Source organism: Arachis duranensis, chromosome 10, assembly GCF_000817695.3.
Source record: "Arachis duranensis cultivar V14167 chromosome 10, aradu.V14167.gnm2.J7QH, whole genome shotgun sequence".
In the NCBI taxonomy this organism is placed as follows: Eukaryota; Viridiplantae; Streptophyta; class Magnoliopsida; order Fabales; family Fabaceae; genus Arachis; species Arachis duranensis.
The window spans coordinates 75061037-75075606 of NC_029781.3; the positions used below are offsets into that span (position 1 = coordinate 75061037).

At 35.1% G+C, this 14570-nt stretch overlaps 2 protein-coding genes across 2 annotated transcripts; one reads left to right on the top strand and one right to left on the bottom strand.

Annotated features, from left to right (window-relative positions):
* Nucleotides 1-1761: 1761 nt before the first annotated feature.
* On the top strand, nt 1762-2382 carry LOC107470290 (uncharacterized). Its single transcript, XM_016089683.1, has 2 exons — nt 1762-1971; nt 2023-2382. Exons 1-2 carry the CDS (start codon nt 1762-1764, stop codon nt 2380-2382), a joined length of 570 nt encoding a protein of 189 aa, XP_015945169.1.
* Nucleotides 2383-5477: 3095 nt separating this feature from the next.
* Nucleotides 5478-7964, bottom strand: LOC107470291 (uncharacterized). Its single transcript, XM_016089684.2, has 3 exons — nt 7820-7964; nt 6816-7064; nt 5478-5738 (listed from the first exon to the last, which is right to left on the bottom strand). Exons 1-3 carry the CDS (start codon nt 7835-7837, stop codon nt 5691-5693), a joined length of 315 nt encoding a protein of 104 aa, XP_015945170.1. The 5' UTR covers nt 7838-7964; the 3' UTR covers nt 5478-5690.
* Between the last annotated feature and the right edge of the window lie 6606 nt (nt 7965-14570).

Consider the following 14570-nt stretch of genomic DNA (forward strand, 5'->3'; position numbering starts at 1 on the left):
GGCAGAGGAGGAGCTGGGCCAGAGTTGGAGGCTGGATGCAAGGGCTTTTGGACCGTTTCCCTTTGGAGGCACGGGCGGGTCGGGTGATCCGAAACTCTGCAAGGCTTCTCGTGCTTTTAGTGCAGCGGCGCCTCTGCATGGTGTGCGAGGCTGGCCAGGGTACCTTGAGGAGGTCGCTGCCGAGCCGGGAGGGGTGCTACTCAGTGCTTGGACGTCACTCGCGGATGAGACCCAAGACTTGGAGGAGGATGTGGAGGGGGTAGAACCGCGTGCGGGGGAGGCTGTTGAGTGCGATAGGGGGAGAGGGTCGCAGAGGGGATGTCTGTCGGAGGGGCAGTACAGCGGCAGGAGCAAGAAACCCAGGAAGGGGGGTCTTGCGGGCATGGTCGATTGTGATTGTGCCACAGGGAGCCTGAGACGGCAAACTGGGAAGGGGAGACTTTGGAAGCAAACGGCAACACAGAGGGTGAGATTTAGGCTGTGGCTGACGGTGGTGATCCCGGGCGGGTAGGAGCAGGGGAGGAAACGGAAACTGGGGGTCAGGCAGAGGGTGACGAGTATAAGGAGACACAGGAAGAGCAGGTACAAGAAAATCAAGTAACCTGGGCACTGGCAGTGGAATCGGGTGCGGTTTCATATGATGAAGAAGTAGATATTATGGGGATTTTGCAAGAACAAAATGAAGAAATAGCGGCGAAGAGAAGAATGGCGAAGCAAAAAGAAAAGGCAAGAAGGAGTCGGCCGAAGAATAAAAACAAGGTGAGTAAAAATTTGTTTAAATGATTGTGAGCTATTGGAACATTAGGGGGTTGAGGGGGAGACAGAAAATTGAGTATGGTGAAATCTTTGAAGAATAAATATAACTTGAACATGTTAGAACTGATTGAAACAAAAAGGGAAGTACTTACTAAATATGATGTTGCACATCTTTGTGGAATTAGTACTGCTGGGTGGGAATTTGTGGAGTCTGTAGGGACGGTGATAAACCATTATTTTATGGTTTACAATGTGTTTAATTGTGTGGTTATATCATGATCTTTACCCACTTATTCATATAATTAGCATGCATTTATATTTCCTTCCTAAAATTATTACATGATTGAAAACATGCTTCTTTGGTCTTAATTTAGCTAATCTTAATCCTCTCTTATTACCATTCGATGCCTTGATCTGTATGTTAAGTGTTTCAGGCTTCAGACGGCTGGGGGTCTGTTATTGATGTGGGATGATGGAGTGTTTAAAGTACATAATAGCTATAAAGGTGAGCAGTGGCTGTGCACTGAAGGAGTGTTAACCAGGACTAACTTCCTCTGTGCTTTTTGTTTGGTGTACGGGGCGCATGGAAGGGATGCGAAGAAGGAGGTGTGGGAAGAACTAAGCTATATGGCGGGTTTGTGTCATGTTCCTTTCTATTTTTTAGGGGACTTTAATGAAATCTTACATGTTTAGGATCGAAAAAGGGGGACTAGCTTGCCGGCATCAGCGGAAGAGTTTAAGAGTTGGGTGCATGACATGCAGTTAATGGATTTGTCTCTTACTGATAGAAAGTATACATGGTTTAGGGGACGATCCTATAGTCGGATTGATAGGGTGCTGGTCAATATTGAATAGACTGAGAGGTTTCCGGATATTTGGCTAAAAGGGGGCCCAAGGGGGTTGTCGGATCACAGCTCGCTCATATTGGAAGGTACAACATTAGGAGGGGGCCCTAGACCATTCAGAAGTCTGGATTCCTAGTTTATGCATGAGGGATTTCTGAGAATGGTGAAGAATGAATGGAGAAGCTTGGGAGAAGCCCAGTTCACATGTAAAATGAGGGCTTTAACAGTACCACTGCGAAAATGGCACAAGGATAACTTCAGGTACATGGATAAGAAACTCCTGCAGTTTGAGGAGGAGATCACAAGGTTGGACAAGTTGGTTAGTGATGGGATCTATGATGGTACAACAGAGGCTAGAAGGAAGGCGCTGGTGAGATTTTGTGAAAAATGGTACATTAGGAAGGAAATTCACTGAAAACAGATGTCTCGGTCCAAGCATGCTGCCAACATGGATAAGAATATCAGATACTTTCATAACATTGCCTCAGCCAGAAGACGGAATAACAGGATAGATGCCCTGATGATACATGAAAGACTTGTGCGTAATCAGGCGAGAATAAAAGGTGTAATTAGAGCGTTCTACAAGGATTTATATCGGCAGGAATATGTTTCGAGGATTGGGGTTAGGGATGGTTTGGTGAAGCGTATCCAGAGAGAGGAGGCTGAAGCACTGGAAGTGATGCCGTCAGCAGAGGAAATCTGGGAGGCAGTGTGGGGCTGCGAATCTTCCAAGGCCCCAGGAAGTGATGGGTACAACATGAACTTCATCAAGAAATGTTAGGAGGATATTGGACCGGAGTTCATTGAAGCAGTAATGGGGTTCTTTCAAAGTGCTAAGTTGCCAACGGATGTGAATGTAACATGGGTGACATTAGCCCCAAAGTTTAAAGGTGCAAAGGAGGTGAATGACTTTCGGCCGATTAGCATGGTGGGGTGTGTGTATAAAGTAATTTCGAAGGTGTTAGTGAGAAGGATGCGAGCTGTCATGCCGGGGTTGGTCGGAAAGACTCAGATGACATTTGTAAAGGGTAGGAAAATTCATGATGGCGCACTCAAAGCCTGCGAGATGGTTCATTGGCTGAAGACTCGGAAAAAGACAGCAGCTATTATCAAACTGGATTTTCAAAAAACTTATGACAGAGTAAGATGGAGTTTTGTAGATGTTGTGCTTCAGAAAATGGGCTTTGGCCAAAGGTGAAGGAATTGGGTGAAGGAGTGTGTTACTATGGCTACTATGGCAGTCCTGGTAAATGGGTCACCATCCAAGCCATTCAAGATGGAGTGGGGACTACGACAAGGGGACCCACTTTCACCACTTCTGTTCGTGCTAGTTGTCGACGTTTTGCATAGGATGTTGGGGGAAGCTGTGAGGAATGGGCGCATTGCTCCACTGCTGGTAGGGGGAGATCATATTGAACTGTCGCATTTACAATTTGCGGATGACACCATTTTGTTATGCCTGCCGGAGACTGAAACAATTGTAAACTATAAGAGGATGTTGCGGTGCTTTGAGTTAATGTCTGGGCTGAGCATCAATTTTGATAAATCGAATCTGATCTCGGTAAACTGTGAGCAAGGATGGATCGATCATGTGTGTCGACTACTGGGTTGCAAGCAAGCCGCTTTACCGGTTAGATACTTGGGGATTTCTCTAGGAGTGAATCTGCGGCTAGTGAAGACTTGGAAACCAATCATCGATAAGGTGGAACAGAAGCTTAGCTTATAGAAAGCGAAGGTGTTAAATAAATAAGGTAAGTTTGTTCTTATCAAATCGATCTTGAATAGCCTTTCCATATACTACCTAAGCCTGTACAAGATGCCGAAGCGGTGGCGGACAAGATCATTGCATTACAAAGGAAATTTATGTGGTGCAAAGAGGACAGTAACTATGGTATTCCTTTGGTCAAGTGGGAGTTGGTCCAGACCCCAAAGAAAGTTGGGGGCTTGGGGTGGGTGATGCAGTGCTGAGGAATACAGCGCTCCTGTTTAAGTGGTGGTGGCAGTTTTCAAAGGAGGAGTGCCCGCTATGGAAGAAGATTGTTTGTTCATGCAACAAGTTGAACCCGGATATAATGCTAACAACTCAGTCTTTACCAGTAAAAGGAAGGCCTTGTAAGGACATATGTCAGCTGAATATCAAAGAACCACGGGTTCGAGATAAAGTGGTCAGTGGCCTGGCAATGGAAGTAGGCAATGGTAGAAAAACTCGATTTTGGGAGGATAACTAGGGTCAGGATGGTGCTCTAAAAGTGAGTTTTCCAAGACTCTTCTCTATTTCAAGCCAACAAGGATTTTTCATTGGGGACTGCGGGTTTTGGAATGGGTTAGAATGGATATGGAATTTTCAATGGAGGAGGGAGTTGTTTCAATGGGAGCTGGAACTTCTCCGTCATCTCCATGAGAGGTTACGTCCAGTGAAGTTGTCAGCTGGGCACGAGGACAATGTGATGTGGAAGTTTGACAATAACGGTGTTTTTTCTACGAACTCCGTTATACAGGTCATACAATTGGAGATGTTGTCGGATGAGATCACGAGCTATAGCTTCACAAGTCCACTTTGGAAAGGTTTTGTACCTCCGAGAATTGAGCTTTTTGGGTGGTTTGTGCTAGTTGGTAGAGTTGACACCAAGGAGAGGTTAACTAAATTAGGAGTTAACATTCAGAGTGATAGCATTTGTGTGCTGTGTACCAAGGAAATCGAATCGGCTGAGCATTTATTTCTTTGGTGTGAGGTAACATGACAGGTGTGGTGTAATTGGGTGCGGTCGTTTCGTAGAGAGTGGGTAATTCCTGGAACCGTTAAAGATCTGTTTGAGAGTTGGCGTGGCATGCACAATAGACAACAAGGGCAAAAGATGTGGATGACAGCGTTCTTTGCAGTGATTTGGAACATCTGGTTGGAACGTAATGTATGGATCTTCAATAATAAAAGGGCAAGCATCGAGGGAATTCAAACAAGGACGGTGTTGAGCTACACAGAGTGGTATGGGTGTGATCCGGTCAGAGGCTGAGGGCAGTGCTGGATTGCCAGGAGAGTGTTTTATTATAGGTGTTGCTCTGTAGTTTTTTTTTTTTTTTCTATGTATGCTCCACTTTAATGTGTTGAGCTTCCTTTATTTCAAAAAAAAAAAAATATAGATGTTAATTTTTAAAAAACTTAAAAGGTAAAAAAAAACTTTTTTATTTACATATTAGGAGAATAATGAGAGAGATGAGTAAGAATTCTAAATCATTTTTCTAATCAGAAATTTCAAGCTAATGATCCTCTGCGGTTAGAGGTTTAGGATTTAGAATGTTAAAGGTTTATGGAAGGCTCTTGTAGTTAAGAGTTGCTTTGCTGGCTCCCAAAGAAGGAATTGAGAAAGCCAATAGTATGAGTTCTTGGTTTCAGTAGATGTCTCTGTAAAAGTGCACACTGGAACTCGATCAACGCGAGTCTGTGTAACAAACAACTTATGTTAGGTTATTCATGCACGACTGGAAACAAACTAATCAGTAATCACCTCTTAACTATTCTCATTTCTCTCGATCCAAGATTTTGTCCAATAAAAAATGTTTTTAATATTATTTTCAATTATATTAGTTCATAATTATAGTGTATTTGACTCCACAGTAATAATCATTCATTTAGAATAAGATTGCAAAGGATTATTTAGTTTAAAACTTCAAATATCTTTTAAATTTTACTATTTTTTCATCAGTTTGTACGTGTTCTGTCAAAAATGATATATATTATTGGAAAGGAAGAGTTTAAAAGAATTTAACCGCCAAGTCCAAACTAGTTTTCAACTTCCATTCCATGTATTAAGTTTCAATCCGAAAAACGAAGGAACAGAGCAATGGTACTTCAAGTTCTAGAGCCTAACGGTGATAAAGTGACTAATCAAGTAATCATACTTTGAAATCAAATCATACGTGTACAGGTTTATGACTCATCAGTGCCATTTACATGTTCATCTTAACCTCTAAATTAGATTACCCAACTTTCAAATACCAATAAATTAATAACATCGGAGTAGGGCTTGGACGAAGGGACTTTCTTTTTACAAAGACAAAAGGGTTGTACTTGTACGTGCCCTTAATTAAATATCATGCTTTTACACAGCAGTTGAAGTAGCTGAGGAAGCTCCTCCTTGCCTGTAATTCAAACATAAACGCATAAGTCAGCCACCACAAATATGAAATAACAAAACAATACATGAAAGGAGCTATTTTTTTATTTTATTTTATTTTTTTATTTCCAAGTTCCAACATTAGAAGATGTAATATGATATGAGATATGACGAGGCGTCCAATGCCGACCACAGATTTTTCTATACTAGTTTGTTTATGACCACATATGAGTTGGAGATTATCTCCAACGACGCTACGACCCATACGCCATAAACAACCTGTCACTATTTTATGAGTCAACCAATGACGAACCAAGTTGCCCCAAACAGTCATTGCATGTGCAGCAACTAGAACTGTGTCTTGCCTTGGTATGAATTATGATTGGATTTGTTTTTTAAGCGTAAAAGATAACTTTTATTAATTATTTTTAATTTTTAATAAAAATGAAAATGTATAAGAAAAATATATGCAAAAAATAGTGTACATAATATACAATATTACTCTAAGAAAACCAAACCAACACATCCATAAAACCAGCTAATCATCTATTGGTCCCACAATATAATTCCCTATAATTAATAGTCCAACGTGTACTCTTCTTTTTATTTATCTACAATTCTCCAGAGTTCAGAGCATGCATTAATCAAGGAAGGCAATGGACGACAGGACAACAAGTGTTTGTTATTAACCAGTTGGCGCCGACCTTACTTGGCTTTTGTTATTTTTTTCCTTAATGCTATTGTAGTTTATTTATTCAACGTTTCGTATTTGTCTCCTTGCTAAAAGCATTTTCCCCCCACATTGTTCTTGACACTAAGTGATGTTTATCATTAAATTAAAAAAAATGGAGGATGAAGACCCCACAGTAACTAAAATTGGATATATTAATATGGTAGAGTTACAAAAACATATAGAGCGCCCGCCACGGATTTGTGTTAGTATATTCAATTTTCATATTCTCTTATCTTGAAATTGTTTGTGAATTGTGATGACCGCACTATCATTCTCAGTGAAGAACAGACCGAGAATTAAACAAGATTAGTTATTAGTGAATACTGAATTAAAATGAAATAATGAAATTGAACAGGGCGAGAATCTTACCGTTGGAGAGTTTGTCTGGTGATAATGGGGGTGCTGGTGTACAGGCTCAGGCTCAGTGTGGCTTGCGTTTGTAGTGGTAGTGGTTGAAGCCACGAGCTCTTCTTCGTTTCCAAGACTTGCCCTTGAAAGATTTGTCTTGTTTTGTTTCCTCATTTCCCTGATTTTTGAGAAATCTAGTGAGTAGTCAGGCACTCCACCCTTTTGATCCCAGTCCCCAAATTGTGGCACTGATAACCAAGGAGCATTTTTCTACATTCACCACTTTTACAAGTTAGCTGCTTCTCAATTAAGAAAAAGTTTTAGGGTACAGAGAAGTGAAAAATAGTGTGGATTAGCATTTACCACAACCAGAACGACTCAAATTTTGAAACATTATAATACCAAAATACAAACTGGTCAATTAATTAACGGATCGGACTGAAGTTCTAGAATGACGAGCACCGAGAACAATGGTGAGAGATCAGAGACAGAGTGCATGGTCAAATACTAACTAATTAATTAACCTACGAATCCCGCTAGGGAGCCAATAGTCCCTAAACGCGTGCTAATAACTACAGTTAATGGAATCAACTTTGGTTGGTCAAATGGTACCCTTAGGTCTCTCGTATGCTTAAACAAGTAATATGAATTCGAATTTTGAATTGTATATTAGACAACTCATTAGCTAAGACAAACTTAAAATGAAATTTAGATTCATGATGTCTTAGAAATTGAACTGCCGAAATTGAGGGATATGGTGGGACAACAAAAAAAACTAAGATTAATCTTCACAGAATAAAACTATGTTTGAAAATTCAGAACAAGACTCTGTTGAGTTGAGCTGCAGCCACATCAACTTCATTACACAAAAACCGACTCCGATACAAGAGACTGAATTCACCATATGGACACAGAAACATGAATTTTCCACTTTGATTAGTTTTCCATACCTCGTTTTCTTAGCAACCAAAAACAACAACGTCTCAAGTTTGGAGAGAAAAAAGAGAGTGTGAGAATTAAGGTACCTCTTTACTTTGCTCCATGAAAGATTTCAGATATTTGCAGATCTTGTTAGAGAGTTAAGACCAACGAGCGAGAGGCTTTAGATTTTTCTAAACTTATGCTGCGATCATAGTCGTAGCTCTTAGCCATCTGGTTTTGGCGTTTCCATTTATATCTATCTATACTAATACTATTCTAAGTTTTATTACGAAAATGCCACTATTCTACGCGCTATGTTAGTTGCCTAGTTGGAGTAGGATACTACCCTAATATATCTTTTCCTGGCCATCTATTTTTGAAAATTTAAATTTATCTTCTTTTGTTATTTTTAATTTTTTATTAAATATATTAAAAAAGAAAACTATTACTTTACCATACTTAGATTTAACGTGAGAATAATTACTCCATATAAGACAACAACCGTACATTATACACTTTATCAAAAATAGAAATAAGTATTACTAGTTGCATGTATATTGCAACGACTCATTTAATTTTCTCTGTTTTTCACTTTTTCCTTTGCGTGTTAGTTGTTGCACTTGCACCCGCCATTTGCTTTCGGTTTTCTAGCTGTCTTTCTTGAGGCACAGCACAGACATATTCAACCACATTGGTCACTGATAGTGCCAACTGCCAACTAATTAATGACAATAGTATAGTCGCAACCATCACACAGTAAACTTTACATATCATATTCATTGATTATTAATTTTTCAAATGCCCATCATTTTTAACTTATACTGCTGATGTCAACTACTAATACGTTATTTTTTTTTAAATTTATGTCCTAAATTCAAAATTACTTTTGTTCTTGTCCGAAAAAATGCTACTTGATGTATAGTTCGTCCAGTCTAATTTTGGTCAATAATATTTTGGTTGGATGATGTTCATATTTTGACCCATTATTTAGTCAAATCTAAATGAATAAAGTCTAATATATAGATACACTACAAGAATTTAACAAATTAACGACGAATTTTTGCGAGAAATATTTTTTGTTAGTAACTTGTGAGAAATTAGTGACACACTAACGACAAAATTAATAAGCGATCACAAAATACCCGAACTTGAGAAAAGCGACTGATTAGCGAGAGATTTACGAGTAAGTTTGTTTCTCGCAGATTGACTTTTGTAGCTAAAAAAAGAGTGGAGAAAATTTTCTCACTAATTTGTCACAAATTAATTAGCGAGTGACAATGTTCTAGCAAATCAGTCACTTATGGGTTCAATCGAATAAAAGTAAAGTAGCGAGGGATATTATTGTCACTATTCTGTCGCAAGTGTTTGATATACAATTAGCGAGAAACAGTTCATACACTAGTTCGTTGCTAAATAAACTTTGTGCGAAGAGGCTAATTAGTGAGGAACAATGTTACTAGCTAATCCGTCACAAAGACTTGAAAAGCATTCTGCTATGGACAAATTCCTAGCTAATTTGTCACCAAAGTTTTTATTTTTAGCAAGCAACTAGTATCTCGCTAATTTGTCGCATAATATTGTAAAAATTCAAAATTAGGGTAGTGACAGAAAATAGTCGTCGCTAACTCGTCGCAACAAATAAATCATTCAGTTAGGGAAGTGTTCTTTACTAATTAGTCGCTAAAGTGGAAATACGGATATTGAGTGCCTAGGACCTAAGTAGCGAGAAATTTGCGACCGTTTAACAACCGACCCACTTCGTTCGCTGATTTCAAGTTGCTGATTAGTGGACGAAATATATTTGTCGCTAAGTTGTCGCAAGTTTAATTTAATGAGCGACTTGGCAATGACAATATTGTTGCAAAGCAAAAGTTATATCCTACCTATTTTGTAGCAAATTATTCACTAATCTCGTTGGAAATCCGTCGCAGAGTTATAACAAATCCAAAACTAACCGAAAAAATGTTAGAAGTAATTGGTTGCAATTGAGTCACTGATCAAAAGCTTATTTAGTGAGGAATTAGCAACTGTTTAACAACTGATAGACTTTCCTCACTTATTTTATGTTGCTACTAATTTGTGAGAAAACACGTTAGTCCTTATTCCGTCACTACCTAAACTAGCGGCTCCCGTGCCTATTCAACTGCTTTTCTATTGAGTTTAAAAAATTAATTTTATATTTTTATTTTTAAAATTATAAATTTAATATTAATAATTAAAAATAAATTATAAACGTATAAAATACCTTAAGTTATTTAACATATAAAATGTATAAAATAAATAAATTTAAATTAAAAAAAGATTAAAAAATATTTTGTTGTTATTATGTGTAACAAAATCAATATAAACACTTACTAATATTATATAAAGAATAGTTATTTATAAATATTATCAAATTTATTTATTTTTTCAATCCTGTTTAATTAGAAGCAAATTTAAAAATTTATATCCAAATCATTCTTTATCTCTATCCATAATTCTAATAGATAAAAAAATGTATTTCTTCAATCTCATCTTGAACATCTTTAATGTTTTTTAATTTTATTATTTTTAAAAATTACTAATTTTTATTTTTATTATATCATCTCATCATATTATATACTATACTTTTCTCTTATTATTTTTTATACACGTATAGCTATTATTGTCTCTGATTAATATAACTACTATCTTAAAAATTGGTCAAAAAATATAATTTTCAGTTAATTTTCCTTCTTTCTTCTTACAGTTATCTTTTTTATTTTACAGATAACTTATATTCTTGTTGTCTTCTTCTTTATTCTACTAAGTACATGTAGTACTTTTTCCTATCTTTCTTATACTTAATAAAATAAATAACAATAGATATGTGTATGGAGAATGGTAAGAAAAAAAATAATGAAAATAAAAATTAAAAAATTTGAAAAAATAATAAAACTAAAGATGATTTAAGATATTAAATAGAAAATTAAAAAAAATTAGCAATTAAAATTATGCAAATTTTTTTTTTAAATTTAATTTTTTATATCTTCTCCAAATTAAATAAGATTAAAAAAATAAACAAATTTATATTCTTTATTTTAAGTTTATGATTTAAAAAACATAAAAATTAATTTTTATTCGTTCCAACTCCATCCTAATTTGAACGAGCACACCAACCCTAAATCTCAACGTATCTTTTTCCTGAGCCAGGTAGTAAAATATAAGTAATTAATTAATTATACCAAAAAAGCAAATGAAGTTCGAATCAATATACTTACCCATAACCTTAGTCCTAGGGATGGCAACGGGTCTCTATGGAGGCGGAAATCGTCCCCCGTCCTTGCCCCCAATATCTGTCCCCGTTCCCGCGACGGGTAGCGGGGACTCCATATCCGCCGGGAACCTGGGTATCCGCGGATTTTTGTAAAAAATAATAAAAAATACAAAAATACAAAAAATGAAAAAATAAATAAAAAAAGATAATCCTCAATTGTCATTACAAACATAATTTTGATTGTCTTTAAAGACTTAAATAGCAATAACTAACAAACATAAACATCTAAACATATCCATAAAACAACCAAATATTCAATAAACAACTAAACGTATCTATAAACAACCAAACAAAGTTCATCACATTATTGTAAAAACATAATTCTAAATCCTCCTTTCATCCATATTGATGGTAGATTTCGATTTACTTGAATCCTACATCAAAAAGAAAATAGTTTAAATTAAAATCATATAATAACTCAACAAATGCTTAAAAATCAATACAAAAATTCCATAATCAGAATCAGCATAATTATAAACATAAATGCTTCAAAATCAGAATAAAACAAAGAAAATAAAATCAAAATAAACTAGGAAGATTTCGTAACCAGAATTAGCATAATCATAAACATAAATACTTCAAAATCAAAATAAAAATTTCATAATCAGAATCAGCATAATTATAAACACAAATACTTTAAAATCAAAATAATCAAAAAAAATTTCATAAATAGAATCTGCATAATCATAAACACAATGCTTCAAAATCGGAATAAAATTTTCATAATCAGAATCAGCCCCAGCATAATCATAAACACAAATTCTTTAAACTTAAAATAATAAAAAAAATTTCATAAACAAAATCTATATAATCTTAAACACAATGATTCAAAATTAGAATAAAACTTTCATAATCAGAATCAGCCCCAGCATAATCATAAACACAAATTCTTCAAAATCAAAATAATAAAAAAATTTCATAAACAGAATCTGCATAATTATAAATAGAATGCTTCAAAATCAAAATAAAAATTTCATAATCAGAATCATCATAATCACAAACACAAATGCTTCAACATCAAATAAACAAGAAAAATTTCATAATCAGAATCAAACAAATGCTTCAAAATCAAAATAAACAATGAAAATCAGAGTTCTGTGACTTACCCGAGGAGAAGAGGCAACGGCCGGCGAAGAGGCGATGACCGGCGAAGGCGCGACGACCTGTGAAGAGGCGACGAACTGCAAAGCCGCGATGACCAACGAACTTGCGACAACGGGAAGATGCGACGACGGCAAAAACGACGGACTCCCTATTGGTTGTTGCAGTGTGCATGATGGTGACGGGTGACTTGACTGCGTGAGAGATTGAGAGGTGGCGGTGAGGGACTGAGGTGTGGGAAGTAGCGGTGAAGGACTAAGGGGTTAGGAGGTGGCGATTGGCGGTGGTGATGGTGAGACCATGCCGTTCAGCCGCCGTTCACGTGTCTGAGAGGACATGGGCCAGGGGGAGGTTTGAGGTTGAGGAACTTCATATTTGAGTTTGTGAATGGTGAGTTGTTAGTGCGGCTAGGGTTTTTGTGAATGGTGAGTTGTTAGTGCGGCTAGGGTTTTAGTTTCCCTCACAATATATATATATTAAGGGTATTATAGTCTTTTTACACATACGGCGATTAAACGGGTCTTCACGGGGCCGGTCTCCTCCCCCGTCCCGTTTAATAAACAGGGCCCCGTTTCCTGTCCCCGCGGGTGAAAAATCTTCCCCGTATCTGCCCCCAATTTTATATTATAATTTAATAATATACTATTATATATTATATTGTATTAAATTATAATTTTTTTATTTTTTTCTGGTTTAATTTGACGACTCGACTAACCTACTTAAAAGAAGTAACATACAATTAACTTAAAGGTGACTTTTTTTGTTCTATAAACATTTTGAAAACTCTTCCTCAAATTAGTTTTTTTTCCAATTAAAAAAAGATGTTATACGAATCAATCTGTTTAATTCGTTGAATTATTTTAATTTACACATATTTTGCCATAAAAGAGCTTATTTACTATACTTTTAAAAAGAACTTATTTACTATATTCATAAAGCATTTTTGTTGAACTAAATATATAAAATGACATTAGTTAAAAAAATGACATTAATTATAATAAAAGACGATGTATTCAGGACCAATTAGAATAAATTGAAAAAAGAAATATTATTCTTATTTTTTTCATTTAAAAAAGTTAAAAAATTATAATGATAATTAAAAAGTATAATTATAAAAATTTGATACAAATAATTAAACAAAAAATTAAAAAATAAGTTCTATATCTTGTTAGTACTTTTGTGTCCTTATTAGAAAGAATATAAAATACACAACTTTCGTATCTTTGGACATAATGTCTTTGTCTATGTTTTTAACATTGACTTCACAGCAGAACTATAGTAAAGCTAAATGAATTTTTTTTATTCAAACATAGCATTTAAAACCTTAGGGATCAAAATAGAATCAAACCCAAATGTAGTAAGACCAATTTAGTATACTTTACCCTAAATGTTATATACAATGTTCTAAACACCGAACCAAATAATCGGTTCAATCGAATTAATTGGGAACCGATCACCTAGTCAGTTCGGTTAAGACATAAAAACCATCCTAAAAAAATTGGTTTGAAGACCGATTGAACCAACAATTAACTGGTGAACCGTCAAAATTGATCGTTTTTTTTTAGAATTTATGGTTTGGATATATGCTCAAACAACACCGTTTCTCTAAAAAAGAATAAGAGAATAATGGTTGAATTGAATGATTTGGATAATATTTTTTGATGAGTTAATTGTGTTGAATGTTAATTTTTATTTTTGCTGTATATTAATAATGGAACAAAAACAATCACAAAGTACAACAGACACAAGATAAATTATTTATTTAATTTGTTGAATATTGATGTGATTCTGACTTCAATTTAGCTTCTATTAGTAAAAACACAACAACATACTCTTTCTTTTTTTTTCTTTTATTAATTTATGATATACTTTTTCTATCAATAAATAATATAATATCTTTTGACGAAAGAAAAATATTGAGATGGGAATTTCTGGTGATTTTTATTTTCTTAGTCCTGAGAAATGTGTGCCCCAAATTAAAGAAATTGTTGATGCAATGATTAAGATATAGTGTTACCTAAATCAAACTCAGCCTCACACTAAGAGAGTATTATTAGAATAAAAGTTATATAATATTAGTTAAACCGTAAATTTATAATATTAGTTAAGCCCTGTATACATTCATTTTGTAAAAATATATAAAAGAAATTGGCTTCTACTTTTGGAGCTAAACTGGCAAAGGATTTGATGGTTTCAGAACGTTTGGATCATTAAATAGTCCTATAACAAAATATGTTTTTTAAAATTTTTTAATAACTGTTAAATAGTCTTTATCTAATTTTAATTACAAATTAATCCCTCATATATTATTTAATTATAAAATCTATTTTTTATTGTATAAATTATTATTTTATCATTCATCTATTATGTTTATCAATAATAAAATATAAAAACAACAATGAATTAGATCTTCTATTGATCATAATAACTTTTTGGCAATCCCAATCAATTAAAATTTT